The 18,433-nt window shown below is 40.8% G+C and overlaps 2 protein-coding genes across 4 annotated transcripts in view; both read left to right on the forward strand.

Annotated features, from left to right (window-relative positions):
- Positions 1-5,991, forward strand: part of LOC146450624 (myotubularin-like) — a 30,968-nt gene extending 24,977 nt beyond the window's left edge. For 2 of the 3 annotated variants that reach the window (XM_085100197.1, XM_085100198.1), the window contains exons 24-25: positions 666-745; positions 2,904-5,991. In XM_085100197.1, coding sequence (XP_084956323.1) covers positions 666-745; positions 2,904-3,119 — 296 coding nt within the window. In that variant the 3' untranslated portion in view covers positions 3,120-5,991. The remainder of the gene's footprint in view (positions 1-665; positions 746-2,903) is intronic. The other variant, XR_014860270.1, reaches the window with a different exon arrangement.
- An 884-nt stretch (positions 5,992-6,875) lies between these two features.
- Positions 6,876-16,577, forward strand: LOC146450625 (putative N-acetylated-alpha-linked acidic dipeptidase). The gene is made up of 7 exons (XM_085100185.1): positions 6,876-7,398; positions 8,699-8,912; positions 9,448-9,630; positions 10,904-11,201; positions 12,013-12,323; positions 13,079-13,773; positions 15,486-16,577. Exons 1-7 carry the CDS (start codon positions 7,139-7,141, stop codon positions 15,796-15,798), a joined length of 2,274 nt encoding a protein of 757 aa, XP_084956311.1. The 5' UTR covers positions 6,876-7,138; the 3' UTR covers positions 15,799-16,577.
- Positions 16,578-18,433: the final 1,856 nt, after the last annotated feature.

Consider the following 18,433-nt stretch of genomic DNA (forward strand, 5'->3'; position numbering starts at 1 on the left):
CGACCACCCTTGGCCCGTAAAAATGTGTTCGGATAAACGAGGTTGTAAAACTAAGGAAATAACTAGACTTTCAATTCGTTCGGGGCACAAAAAAGTGGTTGTAATAACGAGGTGGCCGTAAGACGCTGTTCCGCTGTATTATGTCAAACTTTAGCAAGAAATATTTCAAACAAAAATACCAGTCCGCAGGAGGCAGACTAGTTGGCTATTTACAGCGCGGCTGAGGGAATTAACACGACACAAATCCCTTGATGTTGATGGTTCAAGCCCGATCTCTGTTCAAACGTTTTTCCTGCGTGTATAATTGGGCACCGGCAAACCGCTAGGATACGCTAACAAAATGTCGGGGAGGGGACCCAGTGGCTGACTGTCGTCTCATCCATGGAAGGTGTAGTACTACTGTGTTACCAACAAAGTGCTTTGGGTACACAGCGGTAATGCTTCTAGCCCTATACTGTAAAAAGTAAAAATAAAAAAATAAAAGCTTTGTTTATATTGGAAGCCGAGTCTTCCTGCAAAAATAATTTGTTTTGGCTTTGTGGGCCGCCTTTGGCCTAAGGCCGTCATTTTACCTTCAGCATTTTATCCTCTATCGGAAAGAAAAACAATCGGGAAACGGGTACAAAATGTCTTATATTTTGAACACTTCCACTTGTGTATTTCAGAGGTTCGTAAGAGTTGGAAGAAGCGATGGTTTGTTCTCGACCTCAACAAGAAATACCTGGCTTACTTTGAAACTGAAAAGGTAGGACTTTTGTCTTTTGACTGTTCGTTTAGGCACATAACTAAGGCCAAGCGTCGAACTTCACAGGGATCAATCTGTGGCTTGTGTACAATTCCTCGCAGTTGTTGTTTGGTCGCGTCAACTTGCGACGCCATAAGTGACTGACCACTACTTGCGTTTCCTTACGTTTACTAGTGATCACCACTAAGGACTTTAGTAAAGACGACGGCGACGACGACGGCAACGGCAACGAGAACGTCAAAAAAGTAACAGCCTTAATAACCAAAACAACAACTCTGCACGTGCATTACACTTTTTGGTACATTTCTTTGTCGTCACTACACGTCTTGGACGTGAAATTTCCTGATGAGACGTTTTTTGGACGACTTACACACGACGAATTTTCTTTTTCTTTCCAAACGTGGGTGCGGTCTCCAAGAATTGAACTCCAGGAAATTTCACCTACATTTGAAATTTAAAGCGAGTTGGAGTAATCGCGATGACGTTTAAGGACGACGGTTTTAAATAAGGACGTTTTCGCTGCCGTCACTGTCGTCTTTGCTAATTAAAAGCTCCCTACTCACTCTGTCTGGTGCTCTCCCCGTGTACTTTAGGCTCATTTAGATGTACAGTCAGCTGTCGCATGATTTTCACCATTTGGCCATCTCTAAAGGTCGAGGCATGCGTAATTGAAGTCCCTCTCTTTCCAGCTTTTGAGCATTTGCGTTTATTTGCGATTCCATAAGCCACCCTGCACAAGTCTAAACGCAAGTTGGCGTTTCCAAAACCTGTACGAGCAAGGGATAGTTTTCGCGAAAATGGCCGTTTTATACTAGAGGATAAATCATCCTTCTGGACGAGCTTGGGTAAACATTTGTTGTTCGTCTGGTTCTGCGTCTCTGGTATAAAGACGGGCACAAGACGCATTATGCGTCTGCACGAACTATCTTCCGTTATACGTCGTTCAAGACCAGACGCACCATGGAAGATAGTTTGTCAAATGTTTGCCCAACTTCGTTCAGACGGACAATGCGTCCTCTAGTACCAAAAAAAAAACCGGCCAATTACGCACGTTGCGTTTGTGTTTGGTAAAGGTCCGCTCCTTATTGAAATCGTGGCTCTGATTTGGGAACTTTCAATGCTAATTCCTTCTGTAGACTGGTTACTTCAGTCTAGAACCGGTGTAAATAAGATAGTTATGAAGAAAATAGGACATAACAAAATGTCCATCTATCGGCGGCGAATACCATTGGGCAGCTCATGTTTGGCAAGTGCACTTTTTTTTTATGAAAATCTTTTCAAATACACCCAAGAAATCAAATTTTACAAATTCAATTTTCGTGAGGTTGTCACTTTGGTGCTCTGTTTGGATAGGCTTTCTTCTTTTAACAGAGCCCGCCACATCGTGTTTGGTGAAGGGACATTAGGGAACTTAAATAAGCAGCGATGACGGCAACGGCAACGGTAACGTCACTTGAAAATATAACTTAATTTCATTTGTGCTTCTTCGTGATTATTTCAACTCGTTCAACTTCTACAGAAACGGCGAACTACCCAGGAACCAAATTGGTAGGAGTGGCGTTCAAGTTAAGAAAGAAAATGAAAAATTCACCGTCGTGTGTTCACGTTCTCCACAAAACCTTGAATTTGGTCATTTCACGTTGCTGGTTTTGCAGACGACGGCAAAGAAAAGCACCAAAATTGAACGAAATTGAGCGACTGTTTTTTCTCATTAAACCTATTGCTTTCCGACGTTGCCGTCGCCGTCGACATTAGGGAGCTTTAGCAACGAGGACGGCGACGGCAACGAGAACGTCAAAAAAAAAGCAATAAGTTCAATAACCAAAACAACAACTCTGCGCGTACATTACACGTTTTGGTACATTTTTTTGCCGTCACTGCACGACTAGGACGTGAAATTTCCTGATGGGACGTTTTATGGAGGACGTAAACACACGACGACGAATGTTTTTTTCTCTCTTTCTAAACTTGGGTGCGGTCTCAAGAACTCATGCCCAGGAAATTCCACCTACATTTGACATTTCAAGCGAGTTGAAATTATCGCGACGACGTTTGAAAAAACGCGACTTCATTTTAATAGTGACATTTTCGCTGCCGTTGCCGTCGTCGTTGCTAAAGCCCGCTAATTGCTTAAGCTCCCTATTCTCTCTCTTTACAGGCGGACAGTCCGAAAGGTGCGATAAGCTGCAAGGCCATCACCCGTGTCTACGAACACCGGAAATGCGGCAAGAGTAAACGTCACTTCCTGTTTTGTGTGGACACTCCGGATCGAACGTACACGATCAATGCTCCAAGCGAGCAGAGCATGAACATTTGGATGACTTGTTTAAACATCTCACCCACCGCCATTGAACTTCAGAAGGATAAAACGTAGCGGTACGGTACGGACATATGCTACACTCTTTTTTTATTTGTCCTTTTAACACTACAAAACAGTCGTGTTTCTTCAACATAAAGCTCGCGGAAGAACCTTGGAGCACCGAAAGCGCGCGAACTGGCGCGCGAGGGATACCTGCTGCGGTTAGACCGCGGCGGCCACGCGACTTCGTGCACCGAACCAACTCGCACACAACTACGGCGTATTTTGCATTCGTAAGGTGTAAATTCACAAGGCACTTTGCACTGGTTGCACCCGATTCAAGTTAGCGATAGCAATTGAGACTGCACTCTGGTTCGACTTTGTTGTGAGCACAACACGAGTACGTTGCAATGCATGTCGAAAGTATAGTTTGTTTTTGTTTTCGTTTTTGTTTTCTACGCTCTGTGACTGGTTTATTGAACCTTGCGCCACTTTCTCAACCTGAATGAGAAGGAAACCAAACCCAATCACTTAAGCCGCAGCTAAACTTTCTAACATCGTTGTTCGCCATTTATTGGTTCAACTTGTTGGATGATGTTTACCATCATTTTTTGTTAGACCAATGTTGGTGTAATATTAAATGACGTTTAGTCGTGTGAGCAACATTGACATACATCAAGTGTTGTATATAAATTTTGGAACATTTAGCCGCGGCTTTCCCGCGCTTGGCATCGGTGACACGGTTTTGCTATGACTTCTGATTGGTTCTCAGTGTTGTTTACGTCAGGTTTGATTGGCCAGTGTTATACTTTGGTTTTGGTTTCAGACACTAGGAACGTTCGAACCTTTATCCGTAGCTTTATTCGCTCGCGTTTTCCGGCGCTAGGCGTCGGTGACGTGTAATTGCTTCGACTTCTGATTGGTTCTTAGCGTTGTTTAAGTCAGTTTTGATTGGCCATTGTTATTATTTCGGTTTTGGTTTTACGGCAGTCGGTAGACACCGCTTTAAAGTTGTGAGTGTTATTTACCTTGCGCCGTTTCTCTGGGGCTTGAATTAAATTCAAGGCGTATGAAAGGCGACTTTAGCTTCCTCTTCACGGAAATAAGCCGGGTGGTTCCTTGTACATAGCAATTCGGGGTGAAGCTACTTATCAGTCGAGGGGTGTGACCGAGCTGCAATTCTTAACCCAGTTTTAGAACATAACATAATTTTTTCTACCATTTTCAAACCTATCCCTCGAAGCATTTTAATACAACATCTCAATTCGAGGTCACGAAACAAAATCGTTTGTCGGAACACCGGCTATCTTTGCAGTTTTTTTATTGGACGGGTTTTTTAGTCGGCTAGGAATATTTATTAATGCTTTTTAGGACAGAACTATCTTTGCTATAAAAAATCTGTCACTTTGTATTTCCGCGTAAGTATGAACTGGTCTCCATGAGCAGATGGAGTGAACCGCCAGCATTTATAACATGCGACATTTGTCCAGCGCTTACTGTGAGAATTAGAAAACCGTGAAAATTGAAAGACGAATATTTCTGTGCAAAGAAAAAGTAAGTGGTTTCGCACTTTCCTTTTTTTTTCCCCCTGCTTTTTTTCTTTGTTAGAAAAATTTTCCAGTTTGATGTCACGTCTGGTTGGCAGCTTCAGGGCTGACGAGATAAAAGTCAAATCGACAAATTTACGGTGCTCCGATTGACACAGTAAGAAGTGTTCAGCTACTTAAAGAAGATTACGATGGATTTGATTAAGATGTATAGTACTTATTTAATATCCACGCGATATATAGAAACAATCGGATATTGTAAGTGAGTCGAATTATATTTTTAAATCTAAACGTATAATTTATATGATGATATTTTTAGTCCTAGTTTGTAATGATGAAATATTTATCGTATTACATGTTTTGGTGTTTAGTATCGTTGCATATTTTTACCAGTTGTACCGTATTTTGACGAACCCGAAGGGCGAGCCAAAATACCTACAAGGGGTAAAATACTAAACGGCACTTCACAACAAAACATGCAATAAGAGATTTATTATCCAACTTTAGCTTTTCTGATAAGTAATAGAGAAAACTGTAAGAAAATACTGAAACAAGGTGAGCGCTCGCGTTGGAAAACCGTTGCATAATACAGATTCATAATTTCATAATTCATAAATCATTGTTTTTAAGGACTAAAAAAAAGAAAGGAAAAGTATCTACTAAAGGAAAATAATTCTTACGAAACTTAATACTGAAAAAAAAAAAAAAAAAAAACCAGGTCGCTTAGCATTTGTCAAAGCTGACTGCCTGGAGTGCCTCGTGCTCAGGCGCCTGCAGATTTCGCGAAGACAGCCGGAAAACAGCGGCGCAGGGCTTGTTGGGAAGGACAACCTAAATAGTCCCACAACACCATGCGCACCTCGTTCGAAGAAAAAGAGACGCATGGGAACGAGGCAGCTAGCCGGACTAAAGTTAAAGGTTCACTTCTTTTAAATACTAAAAAAATAGGGCAAGCCAGTCACATGCTGCGTTTTGAGAATAGGCTGTGCGAGGTGTTTAAAACGGCAGATAGCATTTACATGGTGACCAGAATGATTTTATCTCCTTTGTTGTCGTGACTTTGGACGTCACGCAACGCGAGGAAGAACTTGCGTGACGACACAAGTAACGCCTGCGAAGTAGACTGCTTAATTTAATTATACTGAATGATATAATTTATAAATTGATTGAAAAGCTATATATAGTATATAGGCGCCAAAGCACGTGATAGTAAACAATTAAAATCATTTGGGTATAGCAAATGCGGGTAAATTAAAGTGTCATAGTATACAACAAATGGTTTTGACAATGAAATAATGGGATACATATTTTAGCAAATGTTTATATTATATTTTGAGAAAGTAAAAGTGTAGAGCTCTCCCCCGGTGGGACGTATATCAATAAAAGTGTTACAAATGGTTCGTTTGACCGCGTGTGAGTCTTTCAAAAGCGACGCGTTTGTCGAAGTCGGGCTCATAAAACGCGGATAATAAACTGCTTGTAGTCATTCAAAAAACCAGCCTCCCCCTCCCCCCCCCCCCCCAACCAAAACAGCGCGATATTTGAACAGTAGAACTCACGACAAAAATTTTTGATTGGAATACACATTTTAGGACTGCACACTTTTAAACCCTTTAACCCCATAATGTTAAAGAAAAAAAATTCTCATATTTTGTACCCATACTTTTCTTATAAAAGTACAAGGGAGAAGTTATTAAAATATCAAGAAAATCCACCTTGGGTGATCATATCCTAAATTCTCATGACCTCAGAGGTTGAATAAGCATTGACAAATTTGAAAAATTTGATGCTAATCAGTGCTAGGGCTTACCATAAACGTCAACCATTTGGCTGGAGTGGGCACGATGCTTAAATGCTCCTAGCACCCTTCAACCCTTAGGCCTGGCCGGATTCGCCTCGGTAACCGTAATAAGCCCATATTAAAAGATATGAAGCGGTTATAGCTTATTCCTTAACAGTGAAAAGACGTGGAATAAATCAATTTTCTGTTTCTTCTATTCTGATTGTCCGTGTTTTCAAACAAGCGGCCTTACGCTGACTTTTCTATAAATCCACTTCCTTTCAGTGTGGGTTAAAGTCAATTGCCTCCAATTTTTGCAGCTGTGGGCTTGTTATGATCGTTTTCATTTCAATGAGTTACGGGAGAGTTCTTGACGAAAATGAGTACAGAGTCTCGTGAGTGCATGATGCGTGCCGGTACAATTACGTTGAAGGCGGTTTTTGCCGGGGGCACTTCAGCCAGTTACTTGCAATCATGTGCTAGTCTGGGTCTGAACCAATTCCTTACTCGTTTTACAAATGCGCTAGTTCTTGCATTTCTCAGTCTCTTTCTCGGCTTTGATAGTTTTATATCAAACGTCATTCGCGAACAACGAGCAAATTAGACGAACCATCTGATGATATACTTGACTTGACAGCGCAAGAAATCGCTGAGGGATACGCGTCTGTTTTGTGCGGTAATAGAAGGTACCATTTGTAGCATAAACATCGGACATAAACAGTAAACTTGACGGTTAAGCCAAATTCGACCCCGTAGTTTTCTCGGCGATGGATGAAAATGTAAAACTTATTTCCGAGGGAAAGAGAAAGGAACGAAGATTTCTCCGGGCTGCAGTAATCACTGCCTTGATCGTAGCAGCGTTTTTCATCGGCTTTGCGATCGGTTATCAGGTGTGGAGCGACCGCGGAGACGACGCCAAAAACGACGGTAAAACAGATGACTTCCGAAAACGCCATGAAGAGATGATGAATCATCACAGGAATTTTCAGAATGCTATCAGCCAGGAACGGCTCGAGAAAAACCTCAAGTAAGTCAGCGAAGTGTTTATTGGCTACATTTACGATGCTCCCAAATGGTAATTCATCTTTTACGTTTTTCTATTCGGTGGCACGAAAGAGGTGTTGTAACTCAACTTTGGAAATATCGCAGAGGAATAGTGCTTCGTGCTGATATTTTTAATGACGAAGCTGCATTTTGTTTACTAATCTGTTGATCCTCGTGTTGATCAACTTATTGTCAATACTTAAATTAACTTACTTAATTCTTCTTAAAAGTAAGGTGATTATTTTTCTGTCGATTGAATTTATTCAAAGCCGACATTGGAGGCAGTGGTTACGTAATACTCTACTGAATCATAGGATCAAGGGAACTGCACAGGCGCGCAAACAATCATCCGTTCGAATGATCAATCGTGAATCCACAGGATTCTTCTAAAAATTCGGCACGGAATAAGGTTTATGGATAATGAACTGTTGATAATTATTATTATTATTTTTTTTAACAAAAAGCAAGCATAAAGTCCACATCTAAAATCATTGCGTAATTAATATCCGCAGCCAGACGCAGACCCGTTCAAGACAATTTTCTGTAGTAAAAAAACTGTAAAAAACAAAACAAAATAAAAGCAATATGTAGTAGGTGCGAGAAAATTTGCCAAAAGGACGGCATACATCGGACTGGTGAATAGATTTTATTATTATAATTATTATAATTATTATAATTATTATTATAATAATTATTATTATTATTATTATTATTATTATTATTATTATTATTATTATTATTTTACAGACCCACGTTGAAAAAAAAAAGTTGAATAATTTTACTACACCTATTCATTACCTGAACTACAACTTTTAATTAAAGTTTTTCCTCGAGAGAGACACATGATCATCGCACGCTTTCGATATCAATCACGAGATATGGTGTGAAATTTCGGATTTCCTCAGCAATTCTTCAGCTTTAAATAAGCACTTTCAACTTGAGGCAATTTGATCAAGTGGACGATTAAAGCGCACTTTTTGAGAGGTTCCGCTACGATACTGGCATTAAGCTAGCAGTTTAACAGTCCATCGTTAGCAATGCATCAAAATCATAGCCAAGTTTACAGATAGTTTACGCAGACGAATGTTGCTACTTTGCCCTAAAACGACATGCTACTAAATCCACGGTATGAACGGCTTGTACGGGATCATAAATATCCCCATGTAGATTAGTCTCCTACGCAGCCGTTTTTAGATCAAGCCTACGAAAATTCAACGTTCCTAGTCCTTTTACATGAGATTGGGTTCAAGGGCTTGATACTTCCTTCAAAATTTCTCACGCAGGTTTTTTACCAAAACACCGCATATCGCAGGCTCGGTCCGTCAGAAAGTGATCGCTGATGAGCTCGCCAAGCGCTGGAAGGATTATGGGTTTGATCACGTGGAAATGTCAGAGTACAAAGTTTTGCTGTCGTTTCCCAACACAACTAATCCGTCCAGGATAACCATCAAATACAACAACGGAACCATCATTCATCAAGTCAAGGCAGAAACACAGGTACCCTCCTCCTTCCCTAACTAAACTAGAGCCTACTCTTTCGTAGACTGCTTAGACCAAAGAGCAAAGATACTTGGCTGACAAGCATCGGTGTCAAAAATAGAGTATCATTGAGATCTTAAGTAATTCAATTTCTGTAAGAATAAAAACAAATACTGATAGAAAATAACAGGTATTTTCCTAGGTGAAGTGGCCACTCTTGACGGTTCGATCATCCTCGGAGAGCCAGGGGCAGGCGAAATGGTTTGAAGAAAGTTTTGAAGAAAGGGCGAAGGAGCCTTAAAAACTTTCTTCGAGCCATTTCGCCCGCCCCCGACTGGCTGCCCCTGGGTCTCCAAGGATGAGGTTTGATTGTATCGACTTTACGTAGAATAGACAGGCGTCAATGGCTTTTGATGTCTCTTTAAACTAAATGTAATGGTTCCCTTAGAGTGCGACATTTAGTGAGAAATTTAAAGACAGTATCTAGTCAATTCTCATAAAAGCTACCTTACAGAAATTATCACTCAGCTTTGCTTTCGTTGCATTTTTTCAGAAACTAGGTAAGGACGTTGTTCCTCCTTTCCTTGCATACAGCCCAAGTGGAAACGTTGAAGGGGAACTTGTGTACGCCAACTATGGCCGAGTAGAAGACTTTGAGAGGCTCAAGAACTTGAGTGTGAATGTCACCGGGAAGATTGCTATCATGAGATACGGGATAATATTTCGAGGAAATAAGGTAATGTTTAAAGACCAGAAAGCAGGAATTAATCAGTTGTAAGACTCTTGCATTCTTTGACATTCAAAAGAGTCACTAAACGTCGTTGAACATTTGTTAGAAATCTTGTTAAAATTCCGCTAAAACGGTCAAAAGTCCCCACAGTCATGTCCAATACTCTCAACTAGATTCCAGTGGACAAAACCCGGAGTCCAATGGAGTCCAGTCGTGCAATAAAACCGGAAGTACAGTCGGGTCTACCTGAGTCACTGGAAGTGTAGTCATAATATGAAACCGGAAGTGTAAACAATACAATGAGGAGGGTTGAAAAGTCGTCCGATTGAGTCCATCGGATCCATTGGAAACACATCGATTCCGATGGAATCTCCGGGAGTCTAGTCTAGCCATGAGCCAAAACTAGCACGCTACACATGTAACATACCTCGTTCTTAAACCTGTGAGTCGATACAAGCACGCTTTACAAGTAACATAACTCGTTCTTAAAGCCGTGAGTCGATACAAGAACGCTTTACATGTAACATAACTCGTTCTTAAAGCCGTGAGTCAATGCAAGCACGCTTTTCATGTAACATAACTCGTTCTCAAAGCCGTGAGTCGATACAAGCACGCTTTACATGTAACATGACTCGTTCTTAAAGCCGTGAGTCGATACGAGCACGCTACACATGTAACATAACTCCTTCCTAAGCCCTAAGGGATACGACTGGAGTCTAGTTGACAGTATTGGACTACGCTCAGTCCCCAATACGGTAAATAATTGTTCATTGTCGGGCTATTCCTTCCCACATCAGGTTAATTATAGATGAATTCGCCTTTCATTTGATGCTGCTTCAATGTTTGCCACCGATTGTCTACCCTTGCGTCTCACAACCTCTTTTTCTGTTTGCTGTCTCCCACCCACATCTTTTGGCAGCCTTGCCACTCAGGGCCCAGTTCAGTGTTCAAAGTCCGATTAAGCTTATCCTGGATTAACGTAAACTTTGATTCGAGTTTAATTAGTAGTCAGTAAAGATTCTTCCAAAAGATTTTTGTCCCTTAGTTTTGACTTAGAGTTTTCTCTATCATAAGCTTAAAGCTATCCTTCAAAAACATTTTCAACGAGCGAGATGAAAACCTCGGTTAACTTTTAATCGTACATGGGTTAGCGTTAATCGGCTTTCGAACAACCGGGCCCACTTAGATATACACATTCCCTAACCTAAGGTTTGAGAGTATCAGGTTACTTTTATATAAAACTGAATTTGTGCTGTTCATTTTCCTTCCCGTTCAACAGGTCCAGAATGCAGCTAGGTACGGCGCCAAAGCCGCCCTTCTTTACACAGATCCCGCACAGTATGCGCAGGCAGGAGGTGACCCGAACAATACCTATCCCAACACCGATTGGCTCCCCGATGATGGAGTACGGCGGGGATCAGTGCTCTCTGTTTTCGGAGACCCTCTTACACATGGACTTCCGGCAATTCCAGGGATGTACCGAAGGGCCATAAATGATAGCGGTACCGGTCTCCCCCCTATCCCTGCTTACCCCATGGGTTATGGAGATGCCTTTTACTTTTTCAGCAGAATGGGAGGTTAGTATAGTGCGAATTCGTAGGAGATGAAAATTTGAGCCAGGGTCGGTTCCTGCCACTGCCCCTCTACTCCCCCTCCCCCACTATCCTAGTCCATCCCCTCCCCCCTATCTTTCCTTCCCCCATGGGTTATAGAGATGCCTTTTACTTTCTCAGCAGAATAGCAGGTTAGTATACTGCAAATTCGTAGGAGATGAAAATTTGAGCCGGGGTCGGTTCCTGCCACTGCCCCTCTACTCCCCCCCCCCCCCGCTATCTTAGTCCGTCCCCTCCCCCCTATCCCTGCTTACCCCATGGGTTATGGAGATTCCGTTTACTTTCTCAGCAGAATTGGAGGTTAGTATAATGCAAATTCGTAGGAGATGAATATTTGAGCCGGCGTCGGTTCCTGCCACTGCCCCTCTACTCCCTCCCCCCCCCCCCCTGCTTTCCTAGTCCGTCCCCAAACCCAAAAGATAGAAAAAGTTTATTAAGACATGAGAAGTGCTCGGACGTCTTTTTTCAGACGGAAACTGACTTAACACAATAGCTTTAGAGTAAACCGTCTTCTTTTAGGTCATTGGTTTAGCAGTAATGTAAAGAAATATAAAATGCATTGGTATTAAATTCTTACAGAAGTCGATTTTTCCTTTTCCACTGGTAAAACATGTATTCTGATTAATTTCCATAACAAGGCAAACACCACAGAACATCATTACCGTCTACAAGTGTATTGTTCTTGTAGAACAATACCAAAAGAACGCACAATGAGTGAAATTTGCACGCACAAGACCTATTAACGAGCACCAATTTCACCTTCTTTTTGATCCAGGGGAGGAAGCGCCTGAAGATTGGAAGGGTGGACTTGATATTACCTATCGCCTTGGGCCTGGCTTTACTGAGAACGAAATAACTGTTTCAGTTGAAGTCAATAACTATTACAAAAGCAAATCGATCTTTGACGTGATTGGAACGATATATGGTGACGTGGAGCCCGATCGCTATGTTTTGGTCGGTAACCATTACGACGCATGGGTGTACGGAGGTGTTGACCCAAACAGTGGAACTTCTGTCGCCACTGAAATTGCTCGCGGGCTCGGACGATTAAAGAAAGCAGGATGGAAGCCACGTCGAACAATAAAGGTAAACGACTTCGTGATAAAAGTAAAATCCTGCATGATTCGAAAGTTGACAGTATGGACTGGGGTTCCGCTGCATGATGGTCTAGCTAGGAGTGTTTCATTTTCGGCCCTCTTGGATGGGAAGCTTGTCCATGACGTGACCTTTACTTTACTTTATCTACTTATTTTTCTTTTGTGCTAACATGAATTATCATAGGTAAATAAATAAATAAATAAATAAGTAAATAAATAAATAAATAAATAAATAAAGAAAGAAAGAAAGAAAGAAAGAAAGAAAGAAATCGTATTTTAAGCAACTATTAGGGCCTCGAGACTGAACAACGTAAAGGGTTTTCGCGTCAGTGCCCAGCTTTTATTTTAGTAAAGTATGGAGAAATCAGAACTAAAGAGCGAGGGAAGTGTTTCTGTATGAAATTAAAAGTGTGATATAAGTCTAAGTAGTATTTTTTTCTCTAAGTAACTCGGATAAGCTTTGAGAACGTTGCTCGGTCAGTAAGTCAGGTTTCAATTTTTTGGAGAAGTTGAAGACATTAAGATCTTTGAAATCAGTTTCATTTAATCAGAAATTAGAGTCCGTCGCAAGAAAGATGACATGGAAATAAATCAGTTTACCAAGTTTGATGTTCTGTGGTTAGATTGCAACCATGTACAAAGCTTTCAAACTTTATGCGACGAAATTTGAACAATGTCTAAACTAGGACCTAGTCCCTTATGAGCTTCGAAACGAGCGATGACTTTGAGAATGTTGTTTTCTAGATTTGCAGCTGGGATGCCGAGGAATACGGTCTTTTAGGATCAGTGGAGTGGATTGAACAACATGAAAAGCTACTCAGTGAAAGAGCCGTCATATACCTCAACTTAGACATGACGGTGCAAGGCAATTCCTACATGAAAGTGCACTCCACTCCTCTTGTCAAGGACGCCATAAAAGACTTCAGCAAGACCGTGCATGATCCTGGTGCACATGACAACAAGCAAACCATCTTTGATATCGCTGCAGAAAATGATCCTTCGTTGCCTAAGACAGACCCTCCTGAACCGGCTATTGGCGACCTGGGATCCGGCAGTGATTATGCTGGCTTTTATCAGTTTGTTGGTGTCTCTTCGGTAGATTTCAGGTACACGCGTCAGCGGCGTCCCAACAACTCGATAACATATCCCTTGTATCACACTCGATACGACACTTTCGCCTTAGTCAAGAGGTTCCTCGATCCGAAGTTCTTGTACCACAAAGCTACGGCGCAGTTTGGCGGGGGACTACTCCTTGTGTATGCTGACTCACCGCTGTTGAATATGAATGCAATGTTATACGCAAACGCGCTAAATGAAACCCTGTATTCTCTAAAACGAAAGTACAGCGACGAGCTTAAGAGGCATGGACCAGCTCTTAGTCTCCTAGAAGGCGCTATTAAAACGTTTCATGGAGCTGCTACGAATTTCACCAAAGCTAAGTAAGTGAAAGGGATCTAAAGTATTGCAAGGAGTTTCTTCTGGAAATTTATTAACTCAGCGTCAGCATTGATATATCAGTAATCTTCTCACTTTTATCTCTAACACTTCTTATGACACAATTTGAAAGAATTTTTTATTGATTGCCTCACAAATTACAACTGAGATTGCATGAATATTCTTGTACAAATACAAATACAACTCTACGGACGAAAAAAACAATACGACGAAAAAAGAGCAGAAAAAAAAAGCAGACAAAGGGACCGAACAAGTAAAGTGGGCTAGGCTGATACTGCGTAGACAACCTGACAGCGACATGATAAAGACCAAACCGAAAGTCAAAGATGCAACCTTTGAAAGCTGTTTCGAGCTGGTTGGCTTTCGTCAGCACGGTAGCAACAGAAGAAGAATGTTTAACCAACATGAATAATTAAGTAAGTTGCTACTAAATGCCCTTGGTAATGGAGGACTCCGGATGGGCCCCCGTGCATTTAGCAGACAATTGACTTCACGTTGATTGAGAATTTTACTTCTTGTTGCTACACTGTGCTGACGAGAGCCAAACAGCTCGAAACAGCTGTCCACGGTTGCCGCATTCTGTTGATTCTCGGTTTGGTCCCTAATGAAGTCGCTGTCGTGTTAAGTTTGCTCGCAGCATCAGCCTTGCTTACTTTACTTGTATGTTTATTTTTGGCTGATTCAGAATCTTTCTACATCCGTACACCAGCAGCACTCGTTTGCGGTCCTTTGCCACTTAGGGGCTGTTTACATGGAGAGAGGATCAAAGATCCTAGCCCTAGGAAGATCCTAGAAGGCGGATCAACTTTTCATTTGGTTTAGATGCAGAAATTTTGGTCGGAGTGGATACCAAGAGGAGAAGGAAAATCAGAAAACTTGTCGGCCTTTAGAAGCTGAACGCTCGGCTGCCGCCATTTTGTTCCTTGTTGTTCCTTGTACTAGGATCTTCCGAGCGAAGGTAGTTTACATGGAGCTAGGATCTTCCTAGTACTAGGATCTTCCTATCTCTCAGCTAGAAAGATCCTATCTTTAGGAAGATCCTAGCACTAGGGCCAAGTACAACTTTTTGCATGTAAACTGAATACAGAAAACATATGGCGCTAGGATAATCCACCTTCTAGGATCTTCCTCCCTCCATGTAAACAGCCCCTTATCCATGCACTTACACGTAGAAAAACTTTAGATTAAAACTGGCAAAAAATTAATAAGTTTCAATAAATAAGTTTGTCAACATTTGTTTAGAAAGAGGCGAAAGATGAAAAGCTAGTTCTATCGGATGAACATGAATATATCAAACTTATATTTGAACTGCGGGTGAAAAATTAAATGGAAGAAAGACCCTCGCAGTGATTTAGGAACTTAGGCGAAAAGAAAGCGTTTCTTCTATTTTATCTTTCACCCGCATTTCAGATATATTTTTCATATACTCATATTCATTGACTCATCATCCCCTCACAATATGATCAGCTCTCAGTTGGCTTGATAGCCCAGTTGGTAGAGCACTGCACCGGCATCGCAGAGGTCATGGGTTCGAATCCCTTTCAGGCTTGAGAGGGACTACATTGTGTGTTACCTGGCTATTAACAGCCGTCTGATATCACGTGACGTTTTTCGTCCATTGATAGCGCCCGAAAATTAATCGGTGGGTTGTACACAATGTGCTTAATATCGATTGCTGACATTTTCTTTGTTTCAGAGAAAAACTGGAGAAAAAACTCGCGGATTTCAACGAACCAAGTTTTGCTGAACTGCGCAGACTCAATGACCGAATGATGGGTATAGATCGAGCCTTCATTTACGCCTATGGCCTGCCGGGAAGGCGTCTGGTTCGTAACGTGTTCCTAGCTAACAGCAAATACAACAACTACGGTTCTTCCCGCTTCCCTGGTATCAATGATGCCCTGTTCCAGTTAAAAGAGACTGGTGACAAGGCGGAGGTTGACCTTCAGCTGTCCATTGCTGCACAAGCAGTTCTTTCAGCCGTTGATGTACTATCTGGCATTGCCTAGTATAGAACGTGGGTGTTTATGAATAAAATCAACTCAGCTGTTGATATACTATCTGGCATTGTCTAGTATAGAACGTGGGTCTTTATGAATAAAATCAACTCCAATTATAAAAGGCTTGGACGAAACTGTTGAGAAACATTTTGTCGATCGGCTACAAATTCCATCCTTACCTTGTTTACGTTTCCAAATGAGTTTGTTCTCTTGCTTTTTCTTTCCAGTGTCATCTCTTTTATTATCCGTTTTCTTTGCTCCGTTCTCCATTTTCTGTATCCCGGAAACAGTCTACTGGCCAACTCACCAGGCCTTGACATTATTGTTATTGTTGTTATTATTATTATTATTATTATTATTATTATTATTATTATTATTTTCTATTTTTTCTCAGTTCCATCCCAATTACGAGCAATTTTAACAATAGTTGCAAACAAACAAGTTTTCCTTTACAACTTTTTTTACTAGTTCATGTTTAAAAGAATGTCCTAGATTTCTTGCAAGCTTTTTAGGTTTGTGAACATAGGAGACTCCTCAACGAGAATCTTTCAAAAAAAAACGTTTGTATAACGAGGAGATTAATTTTTTTAAACCCGTTATACTTTTATATACGTAGTAATTTTTCTGTTAAGCGTTTGCGCATTAGCGCAAAGAGAGCAGTGTATTTCCGTTTCTTCACTTTTAGCTGTTAGTGATACATATTTTTTTTGATGTTCTGGTTCTTTCAGCCCTGTTAAAATATATGGTATTTTTGCTCAGAGTTTTAATATATTACAGGTTACCGTAAACTTTGAATTCCTCATTTTTGTCTGGAACACTCGCATGGCTCATCCTCGCGCCCTGTCTGGTGCAAACTTGGTTATTCATTCATGATATTTTCATAAAGCGACGCTAAATTAACGAAAAGAACGAAGCAGAGACTATCGTCGTCTGTCGCGTACACTTTCAGTCTTACGATCTATTTGTTTAGACTTGTGGCACACGTCTGAAGTGTAAGAAGTTAATTTAAATTCAATACCATTACCACTTGCATTTATACTGTTAAAATTAATTCAATGCACTTGTCTCTTCGATCAAGCGGGGGACCATTCTTCTTATGGGGAAGGGGATGGAATACTTCCACAACCTCTTGCCAAAAAGGCTGAGTTCAATCTACTTTACACTAAATTAGCCAACGAACAAAATTCTATCCAAGGTTGCTGCGGTAGTTTACAGGGGAAGCCAACGCTTAATTTCGGTGGAATAGCTTCTCGGAAAGGCCACCTTAAACTTTCGCAACAATGAAAACTAATCCCATTTCAGCCTTTTGTTTTTGGAGGGGCAAATACGCCGTTAAAAGGCAGTAGCGCGACGTTTGAAACCATTTAGTTTGGCAGATAATTATCAAAAAGTGTCAAAAATGGTTTCTTTCAAACCATTTTTGACACTTTTTGATAATTATTTTTATATCAATCCAATCCGAAAACATTTTCAAGTGTCACGCATCTCCAAGGAACTTTCCTTTCTCCGTTCATTTAGTTTGGCAGTCTGAATTAAGTTCGACACGACTCTTTAGCACGGCAGGCCCTGTCCTGCCGCACAGTAGCGCGACTTGGTTTCCAACGCCGTGTTATTGCCGTGCCGAACTAAATTCATAAATTATGTTATGTATTTTGGGTTAATTTGCTCGTTCTGCGCATTTCTATATTTTAAAATTTGGCGCGACTGGACGTTTGAAACCACTGCCGTGCCACTGCCGGGTCAAATTGATTTAAGCCGGCACGGCAGTAGCACGACGTTTGGAACATTTTCGGAAAGCCAACGGCAGTTAGTAAATTCGGGGAAAACCTTCCTTTCCCTAAACGTTTCGGCAATTTAAATTTTCAGCTAAAAATCCGAACCAATCAGGCCGGTGTTACGTGTTAGCGTACACAAATTTTCCCTTTTAACGGCCATAACATTACGCAGTGCAGGATGCAGGATTCTTTGGTTTGATTTTGTCGTTGGGCGCCCTTAAGTTTTCATAACCATTGGTCGCGCCTACATTTTACTTTTATTGTGCACCACTTTCCTCCGTATTTACACTCTTTTTTTTTTTTTTTATAAAAATTTATTTTATAAGAATTTCGGAGGCTGAAATTTGCGATATTTGAAGAATATTTTAAGAATAAACCCGAGGCTGAGATTTTGAAAAGAATATAATTTGTGTTGAAAATTTGTAAATACAATACAATTATATGTTTTTAACTAAACCGTATAAAATTCTTCCTTTCTCTAAACGGCAAAACTAGCCAATAAAACAATAAAAACCTACACTAGCCAAATGTTCGATGCTAATGACCGGTTCGATGGCCATAATCTAAGAATATTCGAGAGGATATTTCAGCCTTAGATCGGCAGAAAAATAAGAATATTCAGCCTGGGCCGGAAAAACAATATTCTTATAAAAAGAAAAGAGTGCAGTTTAGTAGAATTATTCGTCCTTTACACAGTCACGCCACATTTTTTCACGAACGACGAGACAAGAAAATTATTCTTATGAATCGGTTTGATCTTCTCTCTGACTCATATCACTCTTTGCTTGTCTAAGTACATTGTTTAATGGGCAGACAAGTTATTGAAATTTGTCTTTACGTTACTATTTTCGAATTCAAACAAATCACAC

This window comes from Pavona decussata, unplaced genomic scaffold, assembly GCF_977016875.1.
Source record: "Pavona decussata unplaced genomic scaffold, jaPavDecu1.1 SCAFFOLD_438, whole genome shotgun sequence".
NCBI lineage: Eukaryota > Metazoa > Cnidaria > Anthozoa > Scleractinia > Agariciidae > Pavona > Pavona decussata.

Excerpts from the sequence above, each read along its gene's own strand:
- LOC146450625 (XM_085100185.1), top strand. The coding sequence starts at position 7,139 with ATGGATGAAAATGTAAAACTTATTTCCGAGGGAAAGAGAAAGGAACGA. Across the intron at positions 9,631-10,903 it reads TAATATTTCGAGGAAATAAG|GTCCAGAATGCAGCTAGGTA; the intron begins GTAATGTTTAAA and ends CCCGTTCAACAG. Across the intron at positions 12,324-13,078 it reads AGCCACGTCGAACAATAAAG|ATTTGCAGCTGGGATGCCGA; the intron begins GTAAACGACTTC and ends GTTGTTTTCTAG.